The 17,551-nt window shown below is 39.0% G+C and overlaps 1 protein-coding gene across 1 annotated transcript; it reads right to left on the bottom strand.

The window, feature by feature from the left end:
* Window positions 1-7,373: 7,373 nt before the first annotated feature.
* On the bottom strand, window positions 7,374-16,978 carry fezf1 (FEZ family zinc finger 1). Its single transcript, XM_080866107.1, has 4 exons — window positions 14,635-16,978; window positions 13,562-13,696; window positions 12,741-12,873; window positions 7,374-10,387 (listed from the first exon to the last, which is right to left on the bottom strand). The coding sequence occupies exons 1-4, from the start codon at window positions 15,442-15,444 to the stop codon at window positions 10,152-10,154; spliced, it is 1,314 nt and encodes a 437-aa protein (XP_080722233.1). The 5' UTR covers window positions 15,445-16,978; the 3' UTR covers window positions 7,374-10,151.
* Window positions 16,979-17,551: the final 573 nt, after the last annotated feature.

Below are 17,551 nucleotides of genomic sequence, written 5' to 3'. Positions count from 1 at the left end.
AGAAAAGAGAAATCAAATGTATTCAGGAGTTGGAAGAAATCATCAAATCATTAGAAAAAGCGTATGTGTCCTCCCTGGAACAGGAAATGCTGAACAAAATTTATAAAACAAAACTAGAGTTAAATGAGATTATTTAAAAAAACAACTAAAGTCTTAGTACAAAGACTGCACTTGCAAAATTTTTAACATGGTAACGAACCCAGTCGATTTCTAGATAACAAGTTAAAAAAATAAAGAAAAAAGTCGTAACTGGGAACACAGTATATGACCCTGAAAGAATAAACAACACTTTCAGGGACTTCTCTTTCACATACGCCATAGATAAACCACTTCAATTTGATGTCTTATATGAATGTTATTTATTTTAACTATGATAATAATAACAACTGTACTGCATTAAAACATTCACAGCAGGTGGGCTATCCAATCTTTAAATGATGACGTTACTATGTTACTACGTTACTACTCTGCATTTATACCATCATGTGGTGGCCTTGCTGGATCCGCTGTCCACCCGCCGTGTGATCCTCCAGGATCCCCCCACCTAAGGGAAATACACCGCTCTCAAGGCACTGCTGCAGTGCTACTCCCACTCCAATGCAGAGCAGGCCGAGAAACTCCTCTTTCTCTTCGGTCTGGGTGATGGTACCGCTCTTGAGCTCATGGAGAGCATGCTGTCCTTGCTAGGAACGGATGACAGCAGAGCTGGCCTCACCAACTCCCTGCTGCTGGCCGCAAACGATTACCGCTCACTCGCAGAAGAAGTGGATTGCATTCTCCTGGCTACTAGGAGCTTCAGCATCCTGGCAACAGTTCCTGACTCACTGACGGCATCTCCTGCACCCCCACCGATTCTCCGGGGGGGGGTGCACCATCTCCTCGATGGTGGCTGGGCCAGAGGTTGGTCTGTGCCTCACCTCTGGTGCCAGTACCCACATCTCAATTTTAAATCGCATGCAGACATTGAGGGTTGTTTGGAGGGGCTCGGGTGGTCTGTGTGTGCCTGTTTGTCTATGTGTCAGGTCTGGTTTTAGGCTCCACCTCTGTCAGAACATCTCAGTTCTGTGGGGGCCTATTTCCACCCACCACACTTTCTGCCAGTGGCTGGTGCCCCCACCTGCCAGTGCATTGGTGGTTCTTTGTGAGCGAGGCTGGGTGCTCGGGTGTGTAGTAGCTCACTCTCAGCAGCTGCTTGGTGGGGCCTGGCCTCTCTGGCTCTGTTGGGCCTCCGCTGGGGGTTTGGGGCCCTCAGGTCTCTGTTCTTGGGACCCTGTCTGCTCCGGTAGATCCTGCTCACTGCTGAGGCCCCCTGTGGCTTCTACACCGTGGCCACAGAGGAACCCTCATCCAGGGCTCTCCTCAGCTCTTTTCTAGGCAGGTGTCATGATTGCCCCTATGGTGGTCCTCCTGGGGCTCTCATGCTCTGGGGGGCCTCTGACTGTGCGGAGTCCAGGTCTCCTCCATGACTGAGTCATGTCTTGGGTGGCAGGGCAGTAGCAGTGTACAAAGGTGTACGAACAGGTATTTCAAATGCACACTATCTTGGTTGGCTGGTGCCTTTAAACATGTATCATTAATACTGTGTGCTGCTCAGTAACATTTAATATTTATTATTTACTGCTACTTGATGTTTTTTGCTTGTTCTTTTTTCAGTGGGTGGTGAAGAAGATTTTCAGTGTTTTTTCTCTCTCTCCTATCTCTCTTCTCTATTTTCTCTTAACTTTCCCAACTTCTTTTTTTCCATGCCCCAGTCTTGTCTGTTCTGATTCTAATGACTGAAATAAAAAAAAAATCTAAAAAAAATATGACTATCATGTGGACCAGTATAGCAAAAGCCGTAATGGTCTAGAGCTTTATGTCTTAAAGACATTCCTGCAGTTTAACTGGTGTGTGTTATCTGGCTTCATGGATCGATGAAGTTGGGTGTCATCTGCATAGCAGTGGAAATGTATGCTATGCCTTCTGATAATACTGCCTAAGGGTAGCATCTCATGATCCAGTGTGTTTTGGCATTCTGGTGTATTCACTCTCACTCTAAATCTCACCTGCCTGCACTCCTGATCGCCACAACGTACCTCCGCTCTGGACGAGGAAAGAAAAAGGTTGGACATTCTATTCTACTAGTTCCATCACTCAGTCACTGACATGGAGATCCACCCCTCCCTTTAGTCTTGCTTCTTCCTGTAGACCTCCTATACTTACCATAGCAATCTTACTCACCTTCAACCTAAGCTCTGTGAATAACACGTCTTCTCCTGCTGTTCAAGTGCCTCCTGTTCCTGCAAAGTTCTCTCTCCATCATGCTTTTCAATTAATTTTTTTTTCAATTCAATTTTATTTATATAGCACCAAATCACAACAACAGTTGCTTCAAGGTGCTTTATATTGTACAGTAGATCATACAATAATAGATTCAGAGAAAACCCAACAATCATGCTTTGACCTTAGCGATTCCTGTATTAAATAAAGTTTTGTCTAAAATTGAATAGCTGTCAAGGTTACGGGTGCAGGACTCAAATGCAGGACTCACTCTGGTTGAAAGTCAAAAAGGTAGTTTATTTACACAAGTGAAATATATACATATATAGAATGCTGGCGGGAAAATGGGGTCCAGGGCAGCCAGGAAAAGGTCCAGGGTAGGGAAGGTCCAAACTCCTCTTCACACAGCCAGTGAATCACTATTATCCGCAATCCAATCCAGTCCAAGCTCACTCACACTCACGCTCATCCACTCAGTATCCACAAGCAAGGGAAACAGGCCAGGGTCCAGGGAAGTCATTCCACAAGGAGAGAAGCTGACGTTAACAAGGAGCACTAGGAAAACACGAGGAAATCACTAGGTGAGCTGTGTTACACTGACGGAGGCTTGCACAATGATCCAGCAAAGAGTCAGACTCCACTGAGGCCTTAAGTACTGCAGGAGTACTCATCGGCGATGGATGGCAGGTGAGTAGAGCTGCACAGGTGAGTACTGAGCCGGGGACCAAAGCCAGAGTCCGCCCTGGCGATGAGGAGCGAAGGAAAAACAACAACAAACAACACTGAAGAAACCTGGGACCATGACAAAAGCTGTATATTGATTCTACTTTTGGGTCCAACATTTGCACACTAACCACTGACCTTGACAGTATAATGTAAACATGGTCCAAGCATAAAACTTTGTGGAACTCCATAATTAACCTTAGTTTGTGAAAAGGACTTTTTAGGTTTGTCAGCATCACTCTGGGACAGAATGTTTCTAATTGTACAGATGTTGTGCAAATGAAAGAATTGGCCAATAATTACCCGAGACAAATGGATCCAATGATGGCTGTTAAATACAGGGAGTGCAGAATTATTAGGCAAGTTGTATTTTTGAGGAATAATTTTATTATTGAACAACAACCATGTTCTCAATGAACCCAAAAAACTCATTAATATCAAAGCTGAATGTTTTTGGAAGTAGTTTTTAGTTTGTTTTTAGTTTTAGCTATTTTAGGGGGATATCTGTGTGTGCAGGTGACTATTACTGTGCATAATTATTAGGCAACTTAACAAAAAACAAATATATACCCATTTCAATTATTTATTTTTACCAGTGAAACCAATATAACATCTCCACATTCACAAATATACATTTCTGACATTCAAAAACAAAACAAAAACAAATCAGCGACCAATATAGCCACCTTTCTTTGCAAGGACACTCAAAAGCCTGCCATCCATGGATTCTGTCAGTGTTTTGATCTGTTCACCATCAACATTGCGTGCAGCAGCAACCACAGCCTCCCAGACACTGTTCAGAGAGGTGTACTGTTTTCCCTCCTTGTAAATCTCACATTTGATGATGGACCACAGGTTCTCAATGGGGTTCAGATCAGGTGAACAAGGAGGCCATGTCATTAGTTTTTCTTCTCTTATACCCTTTCTTGCCAGCCACGCTGTGGAGTACTTGGACGCGTGTGATGGAGCATTGTCCTGCATGAAAATCATGTTTTTCTTGAAGGATGCAGACTTCTTCCTGTACCACTGCTTGAAGAAGGTGTCTTCCAGAAACTGGCAGTAGGACTGGGAGTTGAGCTTGACTCCATCCTCAACCCGAAAAGGCCCCACAAGCTCATCTTTGATGATACCAGCCCAAACCAGTACTCCACCTCCACCTTGCTGGCGTCTGAGTCGGACTGGAGCTCTCTGCCCTTTACCAATCCAGCCACGGGCCCATCCATCTGGCCCATCAAGACTCACTCTCATTTCATCAGTCCATAAAACCTTAGAAAAACCAGTCTTGAGATATTTCTTGGCCCAGTCTTGACGTTTCAGCTTGTGTGTCTTGTTCAGTGGTGGTCGTCTTTCAGCCTTTCTTACCTTGGCCATGTCTCTGAGTATTGCACACCTTGTGCTTTTGGGCACTCCAGTGATGTTGCAGCTCTGAAATATGGCCAAACTGGTGGCAAGTGGCATCTTGGCAGCTGCACGCTTGACTTTTCTCAGTTCATGGGCAGTTATTTTGCGCCTTGGTTTTTCCACACGCTTCTTGCGACCCTGTTGACTATTTTGAATGAAACGCTTGATTGTTCGATGATCACGCTTCAGAAGCTTTGCAATTTTGAGACTGCTGCATCCCTCTGCAAGATATCTCACTATTTTTGACTTTTCTGAGCCTGTCAAGTCCTTCTTTTGACCCATTTTGCCAAAGGAAAGGACGTTGCCTAATAATTATGCACACCTGATATAGGGTGTTGATGTCATTAGACCACACCCCTTCTCATTACAGAGATGCACATCACCTAATATGCTTAATTGGTAGTAGGCTTTCGAGCCTATACAGCTTGGAGTAAGACAACATGCATGAAGAGGATGATGTGGACAAAATACTCATTTGCCTAATAATTCTGCACTCCCTGTAATGGTTTAAGTACTGCTAGCCTAGTCCCAGCCAAGTCCTGTGGCATGTAGCCGATTAATAGAGATAGTTTGATCATATATAAAAGTGAAGCATTAATTATGGTACTATTTCTTTGAGAAGTCTTGAGGTGGGGTGTAAAAGACACTTTGATGGTTTGGAGGAAGTAATTACTGAAATTAACTCAAAAAGATCAATGAGCACACACAGTTGATTTTCATTTATTATGCTTTTTCGTTTAGCAGCAGGACAAAAAATTACTTTGACAAGAAACCCTTCTTCATATAACGTAGTCTTCAGTTCAGCTATTCTCTTTAGAATATAACACACTTTAAAATAAATATCATAAAATACTATTTTATTATTATTATTTTTACAATTCTCCTGAGATTGAAATCAAGTTTAGAAACAAACTAAAGAAAGGAAGGTTTCAACTTGTTCTCAGGACTCAGGACCAGAGATGCAGAGGTAAATAAGAAATGTATTGTATTTACTTATTTATTTTTGTTGTGGGTGGTGGGGGTTCTTTCATAGGACGTTAGAGCTGTGTGTCCTAGCAGATTAGGTTTTGTACACACAAATATTTAAATGCAAATCTTTAAAAAAAATGTATGGAACCACTGAGAACCCAGATTTCGAAAGTTTTTGTGACTGACAGAGAAAAAAAAATGCTGTAATAATGAAGTAAAATGCAACAAGGTACAATGGCTAAATTTAGTAAGTAAGGAAAAAATGAAAGCATCAGACATGATATAGAAACTGTACCCTTGCTTACATTAATTCATGAAACAGAAATTTCATATTTTAGCTACATTATATCCTTTTCTGTGGGTTTTCTTCAAGACATTATCTCGTTGCATTCTGTTTTTTCTTTTCTTTTTTTTTTCTGTTTTTTTTTTACAAGGATCTCTTATTAGGAATAGGAAACACCAGCCATGCTATCACTCCACTTCATATAATCATATAAACGTTTTAGATATAAAAATCTGGGCTTTTCTGTAGAATATGTTGTTAAAATTGGGGAATAATTTTGATATAAACCAGGTTAGCTTTCAGTTTTCAGCTTTGATTCAGTGGGATCCACATTCAGCTGACATGAACAGCAACAGAATTACAGTCATTTTTAACTACATTTTTTCTTCATCCGTTTTATCAATATTAATAACACTGTAATCACCCATTTATTTGCTTAAATCTGTAGAGTTGGTGAAATAAAGTATTTTATTAATACGGAAAATGTCCGAAATACTTCCTTACTGCACAGGAAAACTGGGTGCACACATCTACAGATGGTATAGTAGGAAGTTATCTTAAAATAACAATTTCACGACTAAAACTCCCAAGAAACTTTTGAGAAGATTCTTTCATTTGTGTCTCTATCAGAGGAATCAGCTGCTCTCTAAGGGAAGGTAGCACTTTGTGAAAGTTTACATACCTTTAAGGGTAGAATTTACAGCTTTAAAGTTGGTTAATTGGTTGATTGCAATGCCCATTTTTAAAAGATGTTCGTTGGTCTGTTTTTTCATTGCAGAATTGGACCCCAGAATGCTCTTTGATAGACCCTCTGTTTTTAAGGCATGTTCAATTGAGGAAAAAATACCTCTAGGATAGGTATTTATGAGTGACCCTTATAAGTTGCTGTGGGTGGGTAAACTAAACTCTGGAAATAATTACAAACTATGCCCCTCTATTGTTCTTGCTGTTTTGGCCTCCTAGAGCCTTTCACAAAGAGTGTTCTTAATAATTTATATTGTTTTGGTGCACCTCATCTCACAATGAAAAGAACCTGCAAGTCGATCCTAGAAGTACGTTCCTGGAAACAGGCTGGTTGAAGCATGAATATCCAGCGTGAATTTGAAACAGCAGCTTTTTGGGAGGGCTAACTATCTTGCAAAATCAAACACGGCTTCAGCCAATATTAAATATGCAGAAAATCTTAAGGAAGATTTTGTTCCTTGGAACATTCCCAGAGTTCAGGTACTAAGGCGGTGAGCAAAACGATGTTATTACTGATATAAACACCCACCAAATCTATAAAAATGTAATTAAAGTCACAAATTTAAGCAACTACAAACTCTGAAACCTGCTGGAGTACAGAGAAGAACAGTTTTGGACAATCGCCTTTTGTCATGAAATCAGTGTCACATTTGGATCACATGATTATGAGCGAGAAAACAGCATTCATGGTGACAAATGTCTGATATGCTATGAATAAAGGGAGCGAAAAATAAGCTAATAAGTTAACCTTTACAGATTTGGACACTGAAATAGTCTCTAAATTCTTTCTTTCTTAAACTATGAATTTTGATTGTTACGTTTTATTTTTTGGTGGATGTGTTTTTAATGAAACACTAGTCAAATGTGTTTGGACGAACAATGTGAATTTATGGAAGAAACATGTTTAAATACGATGCCTTACTGTATTATTTTGTTTGCAATTGGTCTGCCCCCCCCCCCCCCCCCCCCCAAAAAAAACCCCCAACAAAAACCAACAAAAACAAAAACAAAAGCTAGTGGTTTCATCAAAAGCGGTGCCTGAAACAATTAGGCAACGCAATTTTTTAGGCAATGCAGGAGTAAAAAGTGCACCTGTTTGAGACTATTTCCTGTGGTGGAAATACACCAAACACATACTTGGTTCCTTGGTATTTATACTTTGAGGGAATTAGCTGATATTAAGAAAAATATAGATGTAACTAGATTTACTTTTTACTATTAAATCTTATTGAACATGAGTCTGCACTGTTTCACTGCTGTCACTTGTCTAGTCTAGTAATCTCACATCCTGAGTTCTGGCTGAAAAATAATACTGATGACTAATGATGGAATAATTATCCATCATTATAACAAAACAAGTGACTAGTAATTCGAGGATATGAAAGTTAAGTTTCCCCTCAGAGTAACCTCAGACCAGCAAGCTAAGAGAGACATGGAGCATGTCAGGACCAGGTATCAAGGGGCCACTATGGGGCTTTAAAGGGGTTAGGAGTCCCCCACACACACTTTCTTTCTTTCTTTCTTCCTTGACGTTCAAGTTCATACTCATGGTTTGTGTTGGAGTGTTCAAGGAGAGAGTTTTCCTTTTTTGTTTTTCCTGGATCACAAATGAAAACGCAAATAACATTTTTGTGACTGGATGTTTAAAAAATGACTCTGTCAGGTATGCTAAGTGTAAAAGGGGTATTTAGGGAAATTTAATCATGTGTGACAAAATCCTATTTAAATTCAAAGATTTTGTGCAAAAATGTACTTCCTGTCTGTTGTTGTGGTCGTAGACACAACAACAGGTCATAGAAGGGATTGTTTACTGATCAGTAGGTAAGTGGCTCAATCCTTGGCTCCTCCAGTAATTTAATCAAAGTATCCTTGACCAAGAAACTGAACTCCTCATGTTGCTCCTGATGCATCCATTGGAGTGTGACTGTGTGTAAATGTTAAACAAAGTGCTGCATGAATGTGTGTGTAATTTGGTGAATGAGACTTGTAGCAGAAAGCATTTTGAGTGCTCAACCAGCTCAGGCGCACTCTCACTACTGGTAATGCGCTATTTCCTTGAGTTAAGTGAGCAAGACAGAATAAACATTTTCCGCTCTTCCATCACACGGGCACAGATTTTGTACCAGGAAGCTGTCAGGTTAAAGACAATTTAAATAGATCTGCATACACAAATTCAGCTCTTTTACATTTTACACGTACTAACAACATGCATCAGTGTGTTGTTTCACCTGGCATTACTGCCTACTTCTCTTCAGTTAACCAAAGTTCAACCCAGTACATAAGTAAACAACATGATTGGCTATCATGTGTGCCAATCAAAAGAATTCTGTTGTTAAAGATTTAATGGGACACTAACAAATGTTATAATTAAAAGTTGTTGGGTTTTTTCCATGGCTATCCCTTCTCAGACTGCAAAAACAATTATAGATAATATTGATTATTTTGTGAATATGTCACAGTGATGCCATCAGAAGGAGGGATAATCTCATTTTAGACTTTTGCCTTATTATTTATTTATTTAGTCATTGATTTATTTTGCCTCTTTGTTGGGATATTTAACGAAGAATTTGCGAGCAGAAGTGAGTCCAGATTCAGGAATAGTTGGAATGATTTTTGGATGGACAGCATTGTGCGTTGCAACATATCTTCACAAATACACATCAAATTGAAATAAGAAAAACTGAGAGAAATCATCTTGATGTAATCTAAAAATGATTAGAAACTTATGCAGATCCAGGAAATCCTCTGGATAACATAACTCAGTTTAGGCATGTTGTGGGTGGAGGTATGCAGACGCATTGATCTTTTAAGTCACTGGGTTTTGTGAAAAAGTTGTGCTATTTAGCAATTTTACGCAAAATGAAACTGCTCTTAATCACATGACACTAGGCCAACTGTTACAGGGGAATCTGTAGCCATTATATGCCAGGATATGATTGTAACAGAAAAATACTACATAAATTAAATTTGAATATGATCCAGTTGTTGTTGTTTTTAGCCTTCAGTTAAAGATGGCAAAGTCTTCTTGTTAAATTTGTTAGAACACCTGTAACTTTGAATAAAATCATGTCTGAAATGCCTGGCTTTAGTTTTACAACTTTATCATCTGTTGTTATGATTTCTCTGGTGGGGGTGGGGGATTTTGGAAGACATCTATGATGATTTCTACAAATCATAAGTAACTCCTCCCCATATCACATCATTAAATCATGTAGAATTACAAGAAACAACACACAGGACATGATGTCAGTTAAAAACTTTGATCATAGTCAGAAACACATAAAGAACATAGTCATAGTCACAGTTTTAAGGATTCAGGGAGCTTCATTGCTGCTTGTGAGAGAAATCATATGATTGAGTTATATATTTTTTTAAATAATAATTTAAGGTTACAAAAGAACCCTCAAATTATTTAACTTCTTCAGTAAATGAGCCAATTAGTTAATATTGGTAAGGAAATTATTTAAAGACATTTACTCTTAAGCATCTGTAATTTGAGAACAGAAGGAGCAAAAACCATGATAAAAATGTATTTTAGTTACTTTCCAGTCTCACTTACTGATAAACTGGTGCATTAATTTGGATGAAAAAAGTGCACAAATTCTAAACACATGCATATGGCTGATTTATGAAAAACCTTCCCTTTACCACCTACAGGGCTTCTTAAGTCTAAGGACCAAAGTGTAGCTTATTTTACATGTAGCTTGGCTGAAATGTAATTGTTGACTATGCATTTTGGTGTGCTGGGGCTTCAGAGTCAGTGTTCAGGTTTTTACATCTGTGGGGGAGACTGTGCGCCGGCTGGGTCATGTAGCTTTCTGACGTGTTTCTTCAGGTCAAAGTTCCTGCAGAAGCCCTTGCCACAGGTTGGGCAGGTGAAGGGTTTCTTATCGTTGTGGGTGTGCATGTGGAAGGTGAGGTTGTACACCTGATGAAATGCCTTGCTGCAGATGGAGCACTTGAACTGCTTCTCGCCACTGTGTGTCAGCTTGTGGTTTTTGTAGTTTCCTGTGTTGAGGCAAAAGGGTGAAACTTAACAAGACATCAAGACATGGAATCTCCTTACAATTCCAAAGAATTTCCAAGAGTATATTTGCTCAGTGGTATCAGCATCACATAATCTGACTGTGAGGAAGTGAAATGGGACCAAAAAAAAAAAACAAAACAAAACACAAAAAACAAGCAATTATACTTTACAGTACAAAAGTTATTAAATTGGTAATTGATGGTTAAAATGGTTTTACTTTTTAAACTAATTAACATTACATTTAGGTTAAAATGAAATAATAATTAATAATGTTCATATATTGAGTCATAATTTGTTTTTAATGATCCTCTACAGAAATTGGATCGATGGTTATGGTAAAAATTGCAACTTATTACATAAACTAATTGCATAAGTAAAAATAAATTATAACATACTGATGTAAATCAGTCACTCGTACACATATTTTAAGAATTTGTGCACTTTGTTCAATTATTAGTAAATATTATTATTGATGTTATTATTAGTATTTCAATTTTTATCACCGGCAGAAGGGAATAACTACTAACATTTTATCAATTATCAGGATACCTTTTATCAGTGATGAATACATTACTGTATGAGTCCATAGCATGTGGGAAAAAAGCCCAGCAAATATTTTTCCTTATAATATTTATTTTTAATTTATTTATTTATGTTGCTTATTTTGTTTTGTTTTGTTGTTCTGAGAATTAGAAATCATGCCACATATATGTGTTTTTCGTTTGTGAAAAATACAGTTTTACTCACATTAACAACTAAAATAAGGATCACATGTTCACATTTGAGAAGCAAAATCCATCCAGTATTTGGCATTATTGCTGAAACCCTACTGAATTCTGTGATATTTAAAATAACCAAAAAAGAAACATATGTTTTCCTCCTGTTAATATGAACCAGAGGAGTGTTTTCAGAGCAATTCATCACCACAATCACCGGCATTACCTTAATATTAAATAAAACCTGAAATAAAATACAAGTATTACCGCATTTCTAACAACATAAAAAAAGGAAAATGTACACTTAAAAAATGACTTTTTGCTCTCAGTGAACACAAAGCAACACTGAAAATAATAAAATACTGAACTGTAAAAAAAAAATCAAAGGTTTCTTTATTTAAAGAATTAATCACTGGCTGGTATAAACTAAATGTATACAAATTAAGTAAATTTTATTTGACCATATTCCATTTAACATTTTACACAGTACCTATGTAACAACATTTTATTTAAATGAAAATCTAATTTACATGTACTCAAATTACTTAAAGCATTTAGTCGTAAAAGTTTTCTGTGTGTTTCATGAGGCGATGTATTGGATGTATTAGAGCTGATGTATTAGTAGATGTAAAGCAGTAGCAATACAACAGTTTGAAGGGAATACATCAGTACAGCACAGTAAAACTGTAAGCATGTAGACAAATATAATGTCACAACTAAGAATGTGCGTTTCTATAGAAGATTTTTCACCACTTCATAACAGCTCAGGATGAATCCAGGGAGCGATTCCTCTTCAGATTTAACTGTTTGTTTTAGCCGTCATAGCAGACTAACCTTTTCTAAAATTACAAGTCCGGCTAATTTCAAGAAAGTAAACTTTGGTAATTGTTATGAATACATAAATACAACACAATCATCAACTACCACTCTAATGGGCTTTGGGCGACTGCTATGTGTCTGGCAGAGATGCCCCACATGGTTTGAAGGTTTGAAATAGCACCAAATATTTGGCCTTACAACATGTAACAGCTCTGCTACAGGCAGTTACAATGAAACATTTATGTTTCCATAACATATTTTAACAAAACAAACAAACAAAAAAGAAGAAAACAAAATAGTGCTGCTGGACAAGCATCTGTATTATTTTTGTGTCTGTTAAACTCGCATGTCTTGAATATGCTGAATTATGTTCGATTTACATTAATATATAATAATTATATATAATAAACAGTGTGGAGTCTGTAGCGAACTGTCTTCACGGGAACTTTAAACGGATTTAGCCTCAGACCCGCTGTATTTGTCCATCGCACCCACTTCTGTTACATATCATCACCTTTTGTTTTTGTTGTTTTTTCCCTCTTTATGCCAATGAATTTATCGTGTTTTCGCTCTGTGTTGTTTGACCTGTAAGTTCAGTCCAGCTGTATAGTGAGGATGTGGCTCTTCTCTCGGGATCTTTTGCTTTTTAGGATTTAACACCGCTCTAAAATGTAACGGATTCTTGGAATAAAATTTCTAATCAAGATGTTTTGGCTGATATATTAAATCTAATCCTTGAAAAAGGAGAAAAAACAAATAAGAAAATACTGATCCATTTTCTTTTTTTTTACCGTCTCACCTTTTTGGTGAAATCCCTTCCCACAGAACTCGCACACGAATGGTTTGTATCCTGCATGGATGCGTGTGTGCGTGTTGAGGGTTGAACTCCTGTTAAAGGCTTTTCCGCACTGGTTACACTTGTGAGGCTTTTCCTGTAAAAAAAATTACAGGGGGGAAATAAGTAACTCAGTGGAAAATGTGCCATAAATAAAAAATAGCACCAAAAAATACAAAATAATCTTGCAGAGATGCACAAGGACCTTATACTTTCACAGATAATGTATATAATGTGTAGAATCAAATTCATTAATATAACAGCGCATAAAGATGAATACTTTTTATGCTTAATTTATATTTTAAGCGAAACAAACATAATTAGCGCGTAATTAATTTCCTCTGTGAAAGTGACACCTCACAGGGGTAAATAAAACAGAAATCGATTTTTGAGTCTAAACCTGCAATCCGAACGCCACGCTGAAGCCACGCCCACCAAACGCATATTAAATCATATCAATCATCATGACTGAAAACAATCGAACTGGTAGTTACTTAAATAAATTAATGATCGTACTTCAGTGTGATTAAATGTCTGCGTACGATTCAGAGGTGAAACATATTAAAGAAAAATAAATCAATAAACAGAATAATAAAGAGTGACCGACTTTATCGCGACCTTTGGTTGACATTTAAACGGTAAATAAAACAGAGAATATAACATTTTAAAACTTACAGAGATCAGCGAAATGATAATCAAACATAACATTTAAAACCATCATTAAAAAACAAAACAAAAAACGTTAAAAAAAAAAACCCCGAGATGAATGACTGAACTCATCCTACCTGAGTGTGGATGATTTTGTGCCGGCACAGCGTGCTGGCCTGTCGGAATCCCTTCCCGCAAACTTTGCACACGAATGGTCGAGCGCCTGTGTGTACGGGCATGTGGCGGGTCAGGTTGTAGTGCGCGTTAAAGACCTGAACAGGAGGGGGGGGGAAACCCGAGACAAAACAAATAAATAAACAAAAAGCAACACCTTGTCAACAAGAAAAATATAATCATTATTATTTTAATAATAATAATAAAATAATAAAATGTCAGCCGACTACATTGCTCAGTTAAAGGTTAATTATGTGGAAAAAAAGAAGAAGAATGGGTGCCTGTAATTATTAGATTAAGTCTAATTATGTGTAATCTGTTGGGGGGTAATTTATTGGACTTGGAATACACGGAATGGGTTCATTGTAACACAATAACAAATCTCTAAAGATGCGCAGCATGAGCCAAAATTTAAATTCCTAAACAACCCACCAAGTAGGCCTTACGGTAATTTGGTCCTTTTAAAATGAGTTTTAGAGAAATTATAAATGTTAAATTCGATAAATTCCATCTGTTATTTCAAATAACCACAGCAAACCTCCGTTTTTTCCTTTATTTATGTACTCTGCGCTTCCATTCCGGGACTCCGTTTATTAATTTTGCGAACTAAATGCCGGGTCTGCACACTCTAAAAATTCTATTCGACATATGTATGCATTTTTATTTTAATGCATACATATGTCGAATACTTTTTTAGTCAGAGTTATTTTTTTTAAGGTTGTTTAGATCGTATAGAGTGACCGAGTGTATCGGACACTATATTATTTATCTAACCCTAAACACATCCATTAAACAAAACTTAACCTTATGTAAAAGGATCGAGTATTTTTAAGTTAAACACTAATAACTAATCAAATCCAACATTTAACTTACACTAGATTACTTGTTTAAAATATCTTCAAAACCTCCGAATTTTTTCATAAAAAAAAAAAAGAGGGTGAGAGATAACTAACATCAATTCTGAAAATAAATCCATTTTCAGTTTCCTTCTGTGGATAAAGAGTAAATAAATTCAATAATCCGCGCTGACGCTCACCTTACCGCAGACCTCACAGGTAAAAACTTTGGGCTTGCTACCGGGACAGGAGCCGCTGAGCCTGGCGCTTGCCGCTGCAGCTGTCGCGGAGCCCTTGAAAATCTTGTCACTCAGGATCTGGTCCCTCTGCTTTATGTAGTGAATCTGGTTCGGAGATAGATCCTTGAAGGCCTGCACGCCGGAACCCGCGTACCGCTCCGCGGCCTGTTGCATGCCGGTCTTGCTCTTCTCTGCTATGAAGGCTTTATGTCGGGCAGTGAACAGGTACGAGGCCATAGGGTGCAGGTTCACCAGGCCAGCCGGCGGTGGACACGCTCCGGAATCCCCGCTGCAATTCAGGTAGCAAACAGTGCCCATCGTGGGAAAAGAGGACTGGTTTACCACCCTGGGTCTGAAGAGTTTGTACTGCCCGGTGGTTTGGCTGACAGCAGTGTCTTCTTGTTGATTTTTATAGTTTAGCCCAAACCCCAAAAATTCTGCGGGAGCCGGGGGAGAAGACGCGTCTAAGTGGCCCGGATCCAGCCCTGTGATACTGAGCCGGTGTCCCGGCTCATAGCCGAGCGGTACCAGCGGGATCATGCAATGCAGCGAGGACGGATATGCTTCGGGTTTCCCCACTGGAGCGGACTGAAACCAGTTGGGGAGCGGTATTGACTTGGGCTCGGGTGTCCTGGCCATAATCCGGTCGATGGAGAAAGCGAGAGGCTTGCTGCTGCCGCCGGAGGTGAGCATTTCTGAGCCCGCAGGTTGGCTCCCTGAAGCCGTGGGGGAGCCAAGGATCCCTGCTGGGCGGCGGAGAGGACCGTCCATCACCTCCGCATCAACCGGGTTGCGACAACAACTAAAGCTGCTGGAAAGAAGATGAGATCGGCGCTGCTCCTCACCGGCACGCAGAAAAGGACATCATCCGCCAGGGATCCCCCAACCCCACCCCCACCAAAACACAGGCCCTGCTTTCCTGGTTGTTGACAACAATCAGGGCGCCCGAGGCTCGTTCGATATCGATGGGGCAAGAGCCGAGACCTTGCCGATCGTTACCGTCCAAGAAGGAGAGTGGAAAAGTAGATAATTTGCTCAATTCTCCTCTGTCGATTCTCTGCGTTTGTCGCCGCTGGAAGAGGAGGAGGAAAGTGTTCTTTACTTGGCAGGACTCCTGCTCAACTGAAAGGTACTTGGTGAATCCTAGGTCCCCTTGTGGTTTTACGTGACATCTTTTTTTTTTAAATCGTGATGAGCCAGACGCGCAGCGGCTGCAGGGTCAGGAACTGTCAGTGTTTTAGATCAGATTTGGACACGTCTTTGGCTCTCAAAACCCAGCCCTTTTACGCACGGTTCAAAGAAGACAGGGACATGTCATGTAGTTGAATTCAAAACAGAAAACAGATCGAGATATTGAGCAGAAAATGGATTTGATGTCATTGATGTCAGTCTGGATGGGTTTAGAAATCAACAACTTTAACTCAAAGCGCCCTTTTTTTTCTTTTACGCACCAGATTTTTACATCTTAAAAAGCGGTTTGGAAAAAAGCGACTACTCGAGACAAAGAGATGGACAGAAATCTGCAGTGAAAATGCTCACTCTCCCCTATCGAGTCTTATCCTTTTTTCCAGTCACACGAATACAAGCAACTCTTTTATCCACAAAGCACAGAGCCGGTGGGCTGAAGCGCAAATTCCACAAGATGAATGAATGAAACCAATGGCGCACGAACCCACAACAATAGCTCCATCCTGTCAGTGATGGAGGCAGAGAGTGAATGGGCAGGTTCGGAGTGGACTGAGCTGAATTTGTCCTTCAAGGGTTTGAACAAAAGATGAAGAGAAATAAAAGTGACCGTCGAGGGCCCAGGGAGCGACAGCAGAAATTAGAGTGAACACAGTCACATCAGAAAAGAAAAGGTTAACAAGGTATTTGTGTTGGTTGACTATTAGTATAGTACACGCATTTCTTTTTCTTCTTCAGTGTCTCTCAGTTGGCTTAATGTAATAATGTTTTGTTTTGAAGTCAAACTGTTTTAAATAATGAGGGAATTAGATGGAAGTTGAATGTTTGTGTGTTCTTGGACGATGGTTTTTAATGAGTCAGGGGTCACAGAGGCTCAACAAATCAAGTATTCGTTTACACGTAATAAAAGTGTGATAAAATAAATTATGCGCCCATTATTAAAGCAAGAGACATTGCAGTGTTAACGTGAGGCCACGTCTCTCCTCACTTATCTACTAAAGCCTTACAACACCAGTTTTAATCTGTCCAGCCGAGTTTCGTTGCTTTTATGCCATAGAAGTATTAGACAACTTATCATTTTTAATTGAAGTTATAATAATAATAGTAGTAGTACTATAAGCGTATAATGTTGGGTGTGCGTCACCCCCCCCCCCCCCCCCACACACTAAATATTCTAAAAATATTTACACACACACACACACACACACACACACACACACACACACACACACACACACACACACACACACACACACACACACACAGAGTTATACTTACATTAATTACTAAGATCTTCATATCTGAGCGTCAGGCCACGTCTCTTGTTATATACTGAAAGATCACAGCGGCAGTTTTACTCTATTTAGCCAAGTTTTCCTTTTTGCTTCTTTTTGCTAGAAACACCGCAAGACTTATTAATTATATTATAAGTCACGTTCTGAGAGTTATTATCATTTTTATTCCTATTTTTATTATCGTTTTCATTAAGCAACACGTTAAATCACTTCAAAATATTGTGATGTCTGTCAGCTAATTACATTTACGTCTAAATAATTAGCCATACTATTAATAGCAATATTAATAACAATTATTATAAATTGTTGTTGTTTCATTGATTTTTTTGCCCATAAAGGCTTCTTATGCCAGAGCCTCTAATAAACCACTGTCGTGTTAGCGCCGCATAGACGCTGCT

The sequence above is a fragment of the Rhamphochromis sp. 'chilingali' genome (assembly GCF_963969265.1).
Source record: "Rhamphochromis sp. 'chilingali' genome assembly, chromosome: 2".
NCBI classification, from domain to species: domain Eukaryota; kingdom Metazoa; phylum Chordata; class Actinopteri; order Cichliformes; family Cichlidae; genus Rhamphochromis; species Rhamphochromis sp. 'chilingali'.
The sequence above is the reverse complement of the archived record's forward strand: the minus strand, read 5'-3'. Positions and strand labels throughout refer to the sequence as shown.